A 16,733-nucleotide genomic window follows, 5' to 3' on the forward strand; every position below is an offset into this window, starting at 1 on the left:
CCCCTTAATGACATCACAATACCCCTTAATGACACCACAATACCCATAATGACAAAGCAAAAACAGGTATTTCGAAATTTGTGCTAATTTACTGAAAATAAAAAACAGAAATATCACATTTACATAAGTATTCAGACCCTTTACTCAATACTCTGTTGAAGCACCTTTGGCAGCGATTACATCCTCGAGTCTTCTTGGGTATGACGCTACAAGCTTGGCACGCCTGTATTTGGGGAGTTTCTCCCATTCTTCTCTGCAGGTCCTCTCAAGCTCTGTCAGGTTGGATGGGGAGTGTTGCTGCACAGCTATTTTCAGGTCTCTCCAGAGATGTTCGTTCAGGTTAAAGTCCGGGCTCTGGCTGGGCCACTCAAGGACATTCAGAGACTTGTCCCGAAGCCACTCCTGTGTTGTCCTGGCTGTATGCTTAGGGTTGTTGTCCTGTTGGAAGGTGAACCTTCACCCCAGTCTGAGATCATGAGCAGTCTTGAACAGGTTTTCCTCAAGGATCTCTCAGTACTTTGCTCCGTTAATTTTTTACTTGATCCTGACTAGTCTTCCAGTCCCTGCCGCTGAAAAACATCCCCACAGCATGATGCTGCCACCACCATGCTTCACCGTAGGGATGGTGCAAGGTTTCCTCCAGGCATGACACTAGGCATTCAGACCAAAGAGTTAATTCTTGGATTCATCAGACCAGGGAATATTGTTTCTCATGGTCTGAGAGTCTTTAGGTGTCTTTTGGCAAACTCCAAGCAGGCGATCATGAGCCTTTTACACAATTGATTTTGATTCCACACAAACCACACGCATTGATTCCACAGAAACCACACGCATTGATTCCACAGAAACCACACGCATTGATTCCACAGAAACCACACGCATTGATTCCACACAAACCACACGCATTGATTCCACACAAACCACACGCATTGATTCCACACACAGACTCACTCTCAGTGTGGTTCTCCACCCAGCCATTGATCTGCTCTGCCACGGCGGCTGATTCGCTGAAGTCCACCGTCTCCACCTCCGCCCGGAAGTACTTCCTCATCAGCCGCAGGAACTCCGGGTTAAAGGTCACGCCACTCTGCAGGAAGAGGGAGTTGGCCAATCGGATGATGTAGTGGGCGTCGTCTTCAGACAGAGCCCCTGTCAGGTTCTGGAGCAGAGAGAACTCCTCATCTGGGAGACGGACAGAGACACACAACTTACTCACTGGGAGGTGGCTGTGTGAGTGTGTGTTCTGAGGTGTGTATACTTGTAGGTAGGTGGCTGTGTGTATGTTTGTGTGTGTGTGTGTGTGTGTGTGCGTGCGTGCGTGCGTGTGTGTGTGTGCGTGAGTATCAGAGGTCTACCGATTAACCGGAATGGCCGATTAATTAGGGCTGATTACAAGTTTTCATAACAATCGGAAATCGGTATTTTTGGGCGCCGATTTGACATTTTTTTTGTTTTTACACCTTTATTTAATCTTTATTTAACTAGGCAAGTCAGTAAAGAACACATTCTTATCTTCAATTAAGGCCTAGAAATGGTGGGTTAACTGCCTTGTTCAGGAGCAGAACGACAGATGTTCACCTTGTCAGCTCGGGGGATCCAATCTTGCAACCATACAGTTAACTAGTCCAACGCAATAAAGACCTGCCTCTTGTTGCACTCCACAAGGAGACTGCCTGTTACGCAAATGCAGTAAGCCAAATCAATCAATCATAATCACTAGTTAACTGCACATGGTTGATGATATTACTAGATATTATCTAACGTGTCCTGCGTTGCATATAATCTGACTGAGCAAACAAGCATACAAGTATCTAAGTATCTGACTGAGCGGTGGTAGGCAGAAGCAAGTGCGTAAAACATTAATTCAAACAGCACTTTCGGCCATTTTGCCAGCAGCTGTTTGTTGTGCTTCAAGCTGTTTATGACTTCAAGCCTATCAACTCCAGAGGTGAGGTTGGTGTAACCGAGGTAGTTAGTGCGCGCTAATAGCGTTTCAAACGTCACTTGCTCTGAGCCTTGGAGTAGTTGTTCCCCTTGCTCTGCATGGGTAAAGCTGCTTCGAGGGTGGCCAGAGAGGAGCGAGGAGAGGGACGGAAGCTATACTGTTACACTGGCAATACTAAAGTGCCTATAAGAACATCCAATAGTCAAAGGTTAATGAAATACAAATGGTATAGAGAGAAATAGTCCTATATTAACTACAACCTAAAACTTCTTAACTGGGAATATTGAAGACTCATGTTAAAAGGAACCACCAGCTTTCATATGTTCTCATGTTCTGAGCAAGGAAGTTAAACATTAGCTTATTGCACTTTTACTTTCTTCTCCAACACTTAATTTTTTCATTATTTAAACCAAATTGAACAGGTTTCATTATTTATTTGAGGCTAAATTGATTTTATTGATGTATTATCTTAAGTTAAAATAAGTCTTCATTCAGTATTGCTGTAATTGTCATTATTACAAATAAATCAAATTTAAAAAATTGGCCGATTAATCGGTATCTGCTTTTTTGGTCCTCCAATCATTGGTATTGGCGTTGAAAAATCATAAATCGGTTGACCTCTAGTGTGTATACCTGTAGGTAGGTGGCTGTGTGTGTGTTCTGCAGTGTGTATACCTGTAGGTAGGTGGCTGAAGCCAACAGCCTGGCGTATCTGTGTGAGGGAGGCCCCGCGGGCCCCCAGCTCCACCATGCCCAGGGCCACAGCCACACTCAGGGGGGAGAAGATGATGTTGTCATCCCCCCCCCGCGCCTGCAGCTGGTGGTACAGTCTGACGGAGAACTCTGCCGTGGTGTCCTCTGGAATGTCAGCGGCATGGCAACCATGGCCCGGCAACAGGAGGAGGGCCAGGAGGCTGAGAATCAACATGGGAAAGCTGAGAGCTAGCGAGAGCGAGAGTGAGAGACAGAGAAAGAGAGAGAAAGAAAGAGAGAAAGAAAAGAGAGAGAGAGAGAGAGAGAGAGAGTGGGGGGGTTAGCGGGAGGAGAGAATGACAGAGACGGAACATGTTTCAATCCGGCATGCCAATAAAGCATATTAGTGTCTGAATATAGATAGAGGAAAACACACAGGGATAAAACAGGGAGAGAGATGGAAAGAGAAAGGGAGGGAAAAAAGAGTAGACAGACTGCTAAACAGCCAGTTATCCTACTGTACGACTGTAACTACATTTATACTGATAAACAGCCAGTTATCCTACTGTACGACTGTAACTACATTTATACTGATAAACAGCCAGTTATCCTACTGTACGACTGTAACTACATTTATACTGATAAACAGCCAGTTATCCTACTGTACGACTGTAACTACATTTATACTGATAAACAGCCAGTTATCCTACTGTACGACTGTATCTACATTTATACTGATAAACAGCCAGTTATCCTACTGTACGACTAACTACATTTATACTGATAAACAGCCAGTTATCCTACTGTACGACTGTAACCACATTTATACTGATAAACAGCCAGTTATCCTACTGTACGGCTGTAACTACATTTATACTGATAAACAGCCAGTTATCCTACTGTACGACTGTAACTACATTTATACTGATAAACAGCCAGTTATCCTACTGTACGACTGTAACTACATTTATACTGATAAACAGCCAGTTATCCTACTGTACGACTGTAACTACATTTATACTGATAAACAGCCAGTTATCCTACTGTACGACTAACTACATTTATACTGATAAACAGACAGTTATCCTACTGTACGACTGTAACTACATTTATACTGATAAACAGCCAGTTATCCTACTGTACGACTGTAACTACATTTATACTAATAAACAGCCAGTTATCCTACTGTACGACTGTAACTACATCTATACTGATAAACAGACAGTTATCCTACTGTACGACTGTAACTACATCTATACTGATAAACAGACAGTTATCCTACTGTACGACTGTAACTACATTTATACTGATAAACAGCCAGTTATCCTACTGTACGACTGTAACTACATTTATACTAATAAACAGCCAGTTATCCTACTGTACGACTAACTACATTTATACTGATAAACAGCCAGTTATCCTACTGTACGACTGTAACTACATTTATACTGATAAACAGCCAGTTATCCTACTGTACGACTAACTACATTTATACTGATAAACAGCCAGTTATCCTACTGTACGACTGTAACTACATTTATACTGATAAACAGCCAGTTATCCTACTGTACGACTGTAACTACATTTATACTGATAAACAGCCAGTTATCCTACTGTACGACTGTAACTACATTTATACTGATAAACAGCCAGTTATCCTACTGTACGACTGTAACTACATTTATACTGATAAACAGCCAGTTATCCTACTGTACGACTGTAACTACATTTATACTGATAAACAGCCAGTTATCCTACTGTACGACTAACTACATTTATACTGATAAACAGCCAGTTATCCTACTGTACGACTGTAACTACATTTATACTGATAAACAGCCAGTTATCCTACTGTACGACTGTAACTACATTTATACTGATAAACAGCCAGTTATCCTACTGTACGACTAACTACATTTATACTGATAAACAGCCAGTTATCCTACTGTACGACTAACTACATTTATACTGATAAACAGCCAGTTATCCTACTGTACGACTAACTACATTTATACTGATAAACAGCCAGTTATCCTACTGTACGACTAACTACATTTATACTGATAAACAGCCAGTTATCCTACTGTACGACTGTAACTACATTTATACTGATAAACAGCCAGTTATCCTACTGTACGACTGTAACTACATTTATACTGATAAACAGCCAGTTATCCTACTGTACGACTGTAACTACATTTATACTGATAAACAGCCAGTTATCCTACTGTACGACTGTAACTACATTTATACTGATAAACAGCCAGTTATCCTACTGTACGACTGTAACTACATTTATACTGATAAACAGCCAGTTATCCTACTGTACGACTAACTACATTTATACTGATAAACAGCCAGTTATCCTACTGTACGACTGTAACTACATTTATACTGATAAACAGCCAGTTATCCTACTGTACGACTGTAACTACATTTATACTGATAAACAGCCAGTTATCCTACTGTACGACTAACTACATTTATACTGATAAACAGCCAGTTATCCTACTGTACGACTAACTACATTTATACTGATAAACAGCCAGTTATCCTACTGTACGACTGTAACTACATTTATACTGATAAACAGCCAGTTATCCTACTGTACGACTGTAACTACATTTATACTGATAAACAGCCAGTTATCCTACTGTACGACTGTAACTACATTTATACTGATAAACAGCCAGTTATCCTACTGTACGACTAACTACATTTATACTGATAAACAGCCAGTTATCCTACTGTACGGCTGTAACTACATTTATACTGATAAACAGCCAGTTATCCTACTGTACGACTAACTACATTTATACTGATAAACAGCCAGTTATCCTACTGTACGACTGTAACTACATTTATACTGATAAACAGCCAGTTATCCTACTGTACGACTGTAACTACATCTATACTGATAAACAGCCAGTTATCCTACTGTACGACTGTAACTACATTTATACTGATAAACAGCCAGTTATCCTACTGTACGACTGTAACTACATTTATACTGATAAACAGCCAGTTATCCTACTGTACGACTGTAACTACATCTATACTGATAAACAGACAGTTATCCTACTGTACGACTGTAACTACATTTATACTGATAAACAGCCAGTTATCCTACTGTACGACTGTAACTACATTTATACTGATAAACAGCCAGTTATCCTACTGTACGACTAACTACATTTATACTGATAAACAGCCAGTTATCCTACTGTACGACTGTAACTACATTTATACTGATAAACAGCCAGTTATCCTACTGTACGACTGTAACTACATTTATACTGATAAACAGCCAGTTATCCTACTGTACGACTGTAACTACATTTATACTGATAAACAGCCAGTTATCCTACTGTACGACTGTAACTACATTTATACTGATAAACAGCCAGTTATCCTACTGTACGACTGTAACTACATTTATACTGATAAACAGCCAGTTATCCTACTGTACGACTGTAACTACATTTATACTGATAAACAGCCAGTTATCCTACTGTACGACTGTAACTACATTTATACTGATAAACAGCCAGTTATCCTACTGTACGACTGTAACTACATTTATACTGATAAACAGCCAGTTATCCTACTGTACGACTAACTACATTTATACTGATAAACAGCCAGTTATCCTACTGTACGACTAACTACATTTATACTGATAAACAGCCAGTTATCCTACTGTACGACTAACTACATTTATACTGATAAACAGCCAGTTATCCTACTGTACGACTAACTACATTTATACTGATAAACAGCCAGTTATCCTACTGTACGACTGTAACTACATTTATACTGATAAACAGCCAGTTATCCTACTGTACGACTGTAACTACATTTATACTGATAAACAGCCAGTTATCCTACTGTACGACTGTAACTACATTTATACTGATAAACAGCCAGTTATCCTACTGTACGACTGTAACTACATTTATACTGATAAACAGCCAGTTATCCTACTGTACGACTGTAACTACATTTATACTGATAAACAGCCAGTTATCCTACTGTACGACTAACTACATTTATACTGATAAACAGCCAGTTATCCTACTGTACGACTGTAACTACATTTATACTGATAAACAGCCAGTTATCCTACTGTACGACTGTAACTACATTTATACTGATAAACAGCCAGTTATCCTACTGTACGACTAACTACATTTATACTGATAAACAGCCAGTTATCCTACTGTACGACTAACTACATTTATACTGATAAACAGCCAGTTATCCTACTGTACGACTAACTACATTTATACTGATAAACAGCCAGTTATCCTACTGTACGACTGTAACTACATTTATACTGATAAACAGCCAGTTATCCTACTGTACGACTAACTACATTTATACTGATAAACAGCCAGTTATCCTACTGTACGGCTGTAACTACATTTATACTGATAAACAGCCAGTTATCCTACTGTACGACTAACTACATTTATACTGATAAACAGCCAGTTATCCTACTGTACGGCTGTAACTACATTTATACTGATAAACAGCCAGTTATCCTACTGTACGACTAACTACATTTATACTGATAAACAGCCAGTTATCCTACTGTACGACTGTAACTACATTTATACTGATAAACAGCCAGTTATCCTACTGTACGACTGTAACTACATCTATACTGATAAACAGACAGTTATCCTACTGTACGACTGTAACTACATTTATACTGATAAACAGCCAGTTATCCTACTGTACGACTGTAACTACATCTATACTGATAAACAGACAGTTATCCTACTGTACGACTGTAACTACATCTATACTGATAAACAGACAGTTATCCTACTGTACGACTGTAACTACATTTATACTGATAAACAGCCAGTTATCCTACTGTACGACTGTAACTACATTTATACTAATAAACAGCCAGTTATCCTACTGTACGACTAACTACATTTATACTGATAAACAGCCAGTTATCCTACTGTACGACTGTAACTACATTTATACTGATAAACAGCCAGTTATCCTACTGTACGACTAACTACATTTATACTGATAAACAGCCAGTTATCCTACTGTACGACTGTAACTACATTTATACTGATAAACAGCCAGTTATCCTACTGCTACGACTGTAACTACATTTATACTGATAAACAGCCAGTTATCCTACTGTACGACTGTAACTACATTTATACTGATAAACAGCCAGTTATCCTACTGTACGACTGTAACTACATTTATACTGATAAACAGCCAGTTATCCTACTGTACGACTGTAACTACATTTATACTGATAAACAGCCAGTTATCCTACTGTACGACTAACTACATTTATACTGATAAACAGCCAGTTATCCTACTGTACGACTGTAACTACATTTATACTGATAAACAGCCAGTTATCCTACTGTACGACTGTAACTACATTTATACTGATAAACAGCCAGTTATCCTACTGTACGACTAACTACATTTATACTGATAAACAGCCAGTTATCCTACTGTACGGCTGTAACTACATTTATACTGATAAACAGCCAGTTATCCTACTGTACGACTGTAACTACATTTATACTGATAAACAGCCAGTTATCCTACTGTACGACTGTAACTACATTTATACTGTACCAGACAATAAGAGGACAAGGATAAACCCATTTCTAATTAGGGAGGTGTCCAACAATGGAAGTGTTAATGTGAATTTACCTGCAAAAAAGCAGAGAACCATTCACACAGCCCCAATACCTGTATTTTGTTTATAGGGTATAAATGCAGTAATATTGACTAGGTCCTTTGGTTGGTTTTCAATTTCCCATGTTTTTTTACCCCTACCCCTTTCAGATATACGCAAATGCAGGTACAGTATAAAAAGCAGGCATGGTAAAGGCATGGTAAAATAGTGGGATTTTGGTCTGCCCTCTTTTCACAAAAGGAACACCTACGTGAGAATGCTTTTTCGGTGACTACTGCTCAGCGTTCAACACCATAGTGCCCTCTAAGCTCATTACTAAGCTAAGGACCCTGGGACTAAACACCTCCCTCTACAACTGGATCCTTTCTGACAGTGAGGTTAGGCAACAACACAGCTGCCACGCTGATCCTCATCACAGGGGCCCCTCAGGGTTGCGTGCTCAGTCCCCTCCTTGTATTCCCTGTTCACCCACGACTGCGTGGCCAGGCACAACTCCAACACCATCATTAAGTTTGCTGACAATACGACGGTGGTAGGCCTGATCATTGACGATGATGAGACAGCCTATAGGGAGGAGGTCAGAGAACTGGCAGTGTGGTGCCAGGAAAACAACAACTCCCTCAACGTGAGCAAGACCAAGCAGCTGATTGTGGACTACAGGAAAAGGAGGACCGAGCACGCCCCCATTCACATTGACGGTGCTGTAGTGGAGCAGGTTGAGAGCTTCAAGTTCCTTGGTGTCCACATCCCCAACAAATTATCATGGTTCAAACACACCAAGACTGTCTTGAAGAGGGCATTGACAACACCTCTTCCCCCTCAAGAGGCTGAAAAGATTTGGCATGGGTCCCCAGATCCTCAAAATGTTATACAGCTGTACCATTGAGAGCATCTTGACTGGCTGCAGTATGGCAACTGCTCGGGCATTAGACCACAAGGCGCTAAAGTCTGTAGTGCGTATGGCCCAGTTCATCACTGGAGCCGAGCTTCCTGCCAACCAGGACCTCTTTACCAGGCGGTGTCAGAGGAAGGCCCTAAAAATTGTCAAAGGTTCCAGTCACCCAAGTCATAGACTGTTCTCTCTGCTACCATATGGAAAGCGGTACCGATGCACCAAATCTGGAACCAACAGGAACCTGAACAGCTTCTACCCCCAAGCCATAAGACTGATAAATAGTTAGTTAAATAGTAACCAAATAGCTACCCGGGATATCTGAATTGACCCTGCTACGGTTTATTAAACTCATCAAAAAAAGAAAGGTCCTCTCACTGTCAACTGCGTTCATTTTCAGCAAATTTAACATGTGTAAATATTTGTACCAACATAACAAGATTCAACAACTGAGACATAAACTGAACAAGTTCCATAGACATGTGACTAACAGAAACCCGACGAGTTTGTGCCCATATGCGACATTGTTGCCGGTGATGTCTGGTGAGGACCTGCCTTACAACAGGTCTACAAGCCCCCAGTCCAGCCTCTCTCAGCCTATTGCGGACAGTCTGAGCACTGATGGAGGGATAACTCGGCAGTTGTTGTTGCCATCCTGTACCTGTCCAGCAGGTGTGATGTTCGGATGTACCGATCCTATGCAAGTGTTGTTACAGGTGGTCTGCCACTACGAGGACGATCAGCTGTCTGTCATGTCTCCCTGTAGCGCTGTTTTAGCCGTCTCACAGTACAGACATTGCGATTTATTGTCCTGGCCACATCTGTAGTCCTCATACCTCCTTGCAGCATGCCTAAGGCACATTCACACAGATGAGCAGGGACCCTGGGGCATCTTTCTTTTGGTGTTTTTCAGAGTCAGTAGATAAGCCTCTTTAATGTCCTAAGTTTCATAACTGTGGCCTTATTTGCCTACCGTCTAAGCTGTTAGTGTCTTAACGACCGTTCCACCGGTGCATGTTCATTAATTGTTTATGGTTCATTGAACAAGCATGGGAAACAGTGTTTAAACCCTTTACAATGAAGATCTGTGAAGTTATTTGGATCTACTATTACTTTTATTATTACATGTTTTACTTTATATTATTTCTCAATTTTCTTTCTGTCTGCATTTTTGGGACCCGTGATTATTTCACTGTTAGTCCACACCTGTTGTTTGTAGACCACGTGACAAATAAAATATGATGTGATGTTGATATGAGAAAAGAGGAGAGGAGGAGAAGGGGAAGAGGAGGAGAGGAGGAAGAGGGGAAGAGGAGGAGAGGAGGAAAGGGGAGAGGAGGAGGGAGAGGGGGAGAGGGGGAGAGGAGGAGAGGGGGAGAGGAGGAAGAGGGGAGAGGGGGAGAGGAGGAAGAGGGGGAGAGGAGGGAGAGGAGGAGAGGAGGAAGAGGGGGGAGGAGGAGGGAGGGGGAGAGGAGGAGAAGGGGAAAGGAGGAGAGGGGGAGAGGAGGAGAGAGGGGAAGAGGAGGAGAGGAGGAAGAGGGGAAGAGGAGGAGGAGGAGGAAGAGGAGGAGAGGGGGAGAGGGGAGAGGGGGAGAGGAGGAAGAGGGGGAGAGGGGGAGAGGAGGAAGAGGGGGAGAGGAGGGAGAGGAGGGAGAGGAGGAAGAGGGGGAGAGGAGGAGAGGGGGAGAGGGGGGAGAGGAGGAAGAGGGGGAGAGGAGGAGAGGGGGAAGAGTGATGAAACTGTCCTCCTCCAGTGGGTTGTAACTACATTTGTGCTTTCGACTGTAGACAGAAGAAACTCTGTTTGGTGCCAATTTACTAAATGAGCTCATGCATATTTCATCTCCTGCTACATCAGATTTTTCTTCAAAATCTGCTTGCCTCAGTGTCATGAGAATGCCTGTGTGTGTGTGTGACTATGGACACTGTCTAACCCAACATAGAATATGTGGCATTTATTTTCTTTGCTCCAGTCTATTCTCCTCTCCCTCCCTCCCTTCCGTCCTTTCCTCCAGTCCACTCTCCTCTCCCTCCCTCCCTTCCGTCCTTTCCTCCAGTCCACTCTCCTCTCCCTCCCTCCCTTCCGTCCTTTCCTCCAGTCCACTCTCCTCTCCCTCCCTCCCTTCCGTCCTTTCCTCCAGTCCACTCTCCTCTCCCTCACTCCCTTCCGTCCTTTCCTCCAGTCCACTCTCCTCTCCCTCCCTCCCTTCCGTCCTTTCCTCCAGTCCACTCTCCTCTCCCTCCCTCCCTTCCGTCCTTTCCTCCAGTCCACTCTCCTCTCCCTCCCTCCCTTCCGTCCTTTCCTCCAGTCCACTCTCCTCTCCCTCACTCCCTTCCGTCCTTTCCTCCAGTCCAGTCCACTCTCCTCTCCCTCCCTCCCTTCCGTCCTTTCCTCCAGTCCACTCTCCTCTCCCTCCCTCCCTTCCGTCCTTTCCTCCAGTCCTCTCTCCTCTCCCTCACTCCCTTCCGTCCTTTCATCCAGTCCACTCTCCTCTCCCTCACTCCCTTCCGTCCTTTCCTCCAGTCCACTCTCCTCTCCCTCACTCCCTTCCGTCCTTTCCTCCAGTCCACTCTCCTCTCCCTCACTCCCTTCCGTCCTTTCCTCCAGTCCACTCTCCTCTCCCTCACTCCCTTCCGTCCTTTCCTCCAGTCCACTCTCCTCTCCCTCCCTCCCTTCCGTCCTTTCCTCCAGTCCACTCTCCTCTCCCTCCCTCCCTTCCGTCCTTTCCTCCAGTCCACTCTCCTCTCCCTCCCTCCCTTCCGTCCTTTCCTCCAGTCCACTCTCCTCTCCCTCCCTCCCTTCCGTCCTTTCCTCCAGTCCACTCTCCTCTCCCTCCCTCCCTTCCGTCCTTTCCTCCAGTCCATTCTCCTCTCCCTCCCTTCCGTCCTTTCCTCCAGTCCACTCTCCTCTCCCTCCCTCCCTTCCGTCCTTTCCTCCAGTCCACTCTCCTCTCCCTCCCTCCCTCCCTTCCGCCCTTTCCTCCAGTCCACTCTCCTCTCCCTCACTCCCTTCCGTCCTTTCATCCAGTCCACTCTCCTCTCCCTCACTCCCTTCCGTCCTTTCCTCCAGTCCACTCTCCTCTCCCTCACTCCCTTCCGTCCTTTCCTCCAGTCCACTCTCCTCTCCCTCACTCCCTTCCGTCCTTTCCTCCAGTCCACTCTCCTCTCCCTCCCTCCCTTCCGTCCTTTCCTCCAGTCCACTCTCCTCTCCCTCCCTCCCTTCCGTCCTTTCCTCCAGTCCACTCTCCTCTCCCTCCCTCCCTTCCGTCCTTTCCTCCAGTCCACTCTCCTCTCCCTCCCTCCCTTCCGTCCTTTCCTCCAGTCCACTCTCCTCTCCCTCCCTCCCTTCCGTCCTTTCCTCCAGTCCATTCTCCTCTCCCTCCCTTCCGTCCTTTCCTCCAGTCCACTCTCCTCTCCCTCCCTCCCTTCCGTCCTTTCCTCCAGTCCATTCTCCTCTCCCTCCCTTCCGTCCTTTCCTCCAGTCCACTCTCCTCTCCCTCCCTCCCTTCCGTCCTTTCCTCCAGTCCACTCTCCTCTCCCTCCCTCCCTTCTGTCCTTTCCTCCAGTCCACTCTCCTCTCCCTCACTCCCTTCCGTCCTTTCCTCCAGTCCACTCTCCTCTCCCTCACTCCCTTCCGTCCTTTCCTCCAGTCCACTCTCCTCTCCCTCCCTCCCTTCCGTCCTTTCCTCCAGTCCACTCTCCTCTCCCTCACTCCCTTCCGTCCTTTCCTCCAGTCCACTCTCCTCTCCCTCCCTCCCTTCCGTCCTTTCCTCCAGTCCACTCTCCTCTCCCTCCCTCCCTTCCGTCCTTTCCTCCAGTCCACTCTCCTCTCCCTCCCTCCCTTCCGTCCTTTCCTCCAGTCCACTCTCCTCTCCCTCCCTCCCTTCCGTCCTTTCCTCCAGTCCATTCTCCTCTCCCTCACTCCCTTCCGTCCTTTCCTCCAGTCCACTCTCCTCTCCCTCACTCCCTTCCGTCCTTTCCTCCAGTCCACTCTCCTCTCCCTCACTCCCTTCCGTCCTTTCCTCCAGTCCACTCTCCTCTCCCTCACTCCCTTCTGTCCTTTCCTCCAGTCCACTCTCCTCTCCCTCACTCCCTTCCGTCCTTTCCTCCAGTCCATTCTCCTCTCCCTCCCTCCCTCCCTTCCGTCCTTTCCTCCAGTCCACTCTCCTCTCCCTCACTCCCTTCCGTCCTTTCCTCCAGTCCATTCTCCTCTCCCTCCCTCCCTCCCTCCCTTCAGTCCTTTCCTCCAGTCCACTTTCCTCTCCCTCCCTCCCTTCCATCCTTTCCTCCAGTCCACTCTCCTCTCCCTCCCTTCCTTCCTTCCTTCCTTCCTTCCTTCCTTCCTTCCTTCCTTCCTTCCTTCCTTCCTTCCTTCCTTCCTTCCTTCCTTTCTTTCTTTCTTTCTTTCTTTCTTTCTTTCTTTCTTTCTTTCTTTCTTCCTTCCTTCCTCTCTACCTCCCTACCTACCTCCCTCCCTCACTCTCTACCTACCTACTTACCTACCTACCTACCTACCTACCTACCTACCTACCTACCTACCTACCTACCTACCTACCTACCTACCTACCTACCTACCTACCTCTACCTACCTCTCTCCCTCTCTACCTACCTCCCTCCCTCTCTACCTACCTCCCTCCCTCTCTACCTACCTCCCTCCCTCCCTCCCTCTCTACCTACCTACCTCCCTCTCTACCTCCCTCCCTCTCTACCTACCTCTCTACCTACCTACCTCTCTACCTACCTACCTCCCTCTCTACCTACCTCCCTCCCTCCCTCCCTCCCTCTCTACCTACCTACCTCCCTCTCTACCTACCTCTCTACCTACCTACCTCTCTACCTACCTACCTACCTACCTCCCTCTCTACCTACCTCCCACCCTACCTACCTACCTCCCTCCCTCTCTCTCTACCTACCTCCCTCTCTACCTACCTCCCTCTCTACCTACCTCCCTCTCTACCTACCTACCTCCCTCTCTACCTACCTACCTACCTCTCTACCTACTTACCTCCCTCCCTCTCTACCTACCTACCTCCCTCTCTACCTACCTACCTACCTCCCTCTCTACCTACCTACCTCCCTCTCTACCTACCTACCTCCCTCTCTCTCTACCTACCTCCCTCTCTCTCTACCTACCTCCCTCTCTCTCTACCTACCTCTCTCTCTACCTACCGCACTCTCTCTCTACCTACCTCCCTCTCTACCTACCTCCCTCTCTACCTACCTACCTCCCTCTCTACCTACCTACCTACCTACCTACCTCTCTACCTACCTACCTCCCTCTCTACCTACCTACCTCCCTCTCTCTCTACCTACCTCCCTCTCTCTCTACCTACCTCCCTCTCTCTCTACCTACCTCTCTCTCTACCTACCGCCCTCTCTCTCTACCTACCTCTCTCTCTCTCTACCTACCTCTCTCTCTACCTACCGCCCTCTCTCTCTACCTACCTCCCTCTCTACCTACCTACCTCATGTTACACACCGTTCTTAAGGGGACTGGTGTGTTCTGGCTGCTCCTGCTGAACACACACGCAGTTCATGCAGTTTCATCCCTCTGCCTTTTACCGTTGCCTGGCAACGCTGTTTTCTGCACAAACAAAGAAAACAGGAGCATGCCACTGCGTTTTTAGCGTGATAGAGGGAATGAGAGAGAGGGACACATACAGAGGGGATGTCCCTCCCTGGTTCTCTGTTGTGTATTGCTGAGCTGCTGAATAGGTTCAGGTACCCTGCATGTTGTTTGTGTGTTTGGTGCTCCGTGTGTGTGTATGCGTGTTACTATCAGATAGATGAGAGTTCCATGCTCCCACACTGGGCTAGAAGCTCCTGTGGGTGCTGGTGACTGGAGTGACATTGTACTTGAGACAACAATGATAGGACTGGATCAATACCGCAGCTCTGTCCTGGTACCAGCTACCCCACCCCAACCCACTCCCCCAACCCCCCTCTCCCTGACTGGCAGACAGGAGCCTACCCACTGGGCACAAACGTCAATTCAAAGTGTATTCCATGTTGGTTCAATGTAATTTGATTGAAATTCAACCAGTGTGTGCCCAGTGAGTAGCCTAGCCTGCCACACAACATGTTCATTCTATCCCCTACAAAACACACAACTATCATATCCATGCAGACTTCCCAAGTTCCGCTCTAGGAACTTACTTAAAACATGGAATGTGTTAGTCATTCTAGAATCCTCTCCAGTGAAATGTGAGACATAGGGCTGTGACGGTAATTGAATAACTGTGTAACTGACAGTATTGGATGAAGGCCGTCATGAAAATAAATAACCGGCAAAACTGTTTAAATAGGCCTATATACATTTTTAGGATTTATTTTTATTAACCTTCTTTTTTTCTAATGTTGATCAACTTGACCTAATAGCAGGGGTGTTTACTAATGATGAAAAGCAATTGTTTTGCTAACTTAGTATGTCAATTCAAACTTTCTCCATCTCCTCTTTCCAACTGTCCTTTGATGCTGGAGCTTGGCGCTAGATGCTGGAGCAGCTAGATGCTAGATGCTGGAGCAGCTTGGTGCTAGATGCTGGAGCAGCTAGGTGCTAGATGCTGGAGCAGCTAGGTGCTAGATGCTGGAGCAGCTAGATGATGGAGCAGCTAGGTGCTAGATGATGGAGCAGCTAGGTGCTACATGATGGAGCAGCTAGGCGCTAGATGATGGAGCAGTTAGGTGCTAGATGATGGAGCAGCTAGGTGCTAGATGATGGAGCAGCTAGGTGCTAGATGATGGAGCAGCTAGGTGCTAGACACTGGAGCAGCTAGGCGCTAGATGATGGAGCAGCTAGGCGCTAGATGATGGAGCAGCTAGGTGCTAGATGATGGAGCAGCTAGGCGCTAGATGATGGAGCAGCTAGGTGCTAGACACTGGAGCAGCTAGGCGTTAGATGATGGAGCAGCTAGGTGCTAGATGATGGAGCAGCTAGGTGCTAGATGATGGAGCAGCTAGGCGCTAGATGATGGAGCAGCTAGGTGCTAGATGATGGAGCAGCTAGGTGCTAGACACTGGAGCAGCTAGGCGCTAGATGATGGAGCAGCTAGGCGCTAGATGATGGAGCAGCTAGGTGCTAGACACTGGAGCAGCTAGGCGCTAGATGATGGAGCAGCTAGGTGCTAGATGATGGAGCAGCTAGGTGCTAGATGATGGAGCAGCTAGGTGCTAGATGATGGAGCAGCTAGGTGCTAGATGATGGAGCAGCTAGGTGCTAGATGATGGAGCAGCTAGGCGCTAGATGATGGAGCAGCTAGGTGCTAGATGATGGAGCAGCTAGGTGCTAGATGATGGAGCAGCTAGGTGCTAGTTGATGGAGCAGCTAGGTGCTAGATGATGGAGCAGCTAGGCGCTAGATGATGGAGCAGCTAGGTGCTAGATGATGGAGCAGCTAGGTGCTAGATGATGGAGAAGCTAGGCGCTAGATGATGGAGCAGCTAGGCGCTAGATGATGGAGCAGCTAGGTGCTAGACACTGGAGCAGCTAGGCACTAGATGATGGAGCAGCTAGGC

At 46.0% G+C, this 16,733-nt stretch overlaps 1 protein-coding gene across 1 annotated transcript in view; it reads right to left on the reverse strand.

The window, feature by feature from the left end:
• Nucleotides 1-16,733, reverse strand: part of LOC115127119 (serpin peptidase inhibitor, clade I (neuroserpin), member 1) — a 79,708-nt gene that overhangs the window by 10,144 nt on the left and 52,831 nt on the right. The window contains exons 2-3 of the mRNA XM_065024238.1: nucleotides 2,621-2,887; nucleotides 952-1,182 (exon numbers count right to left, since the gene is read on the reverse strand). Of these exons, the coding sequence (XP_064880310.1) occupies nucleotides 952-1,182; nucleotides 2,621-2,873 (484 nt within the window). The 5' untranslated portion in view covers nucleotides 2,874-2,887. The remainder of the gene's footprint in view (nucleotides 1-951; nucleotides 1,183-2,620; nucleotides 2,888-16,733) is intronic.

The sequence above is a fragment of the Oncorhynchus nerka genome, linkage group LG11 (genome assembly GCF_034236695.1).
Source record: "Oncorhynchus nerka isolate Pitt River linkage group LG11, Oner_Uvic_2.0, whole genome shotgun sequence".
Taxonomy (NCBI): domain Eukaryota; kingdom Metazoa; phylum Chordata; class Actinopteri; order Salmoniformes; family Salmonidae; genus Oncorhynchus; species Oncorhynchus nerka.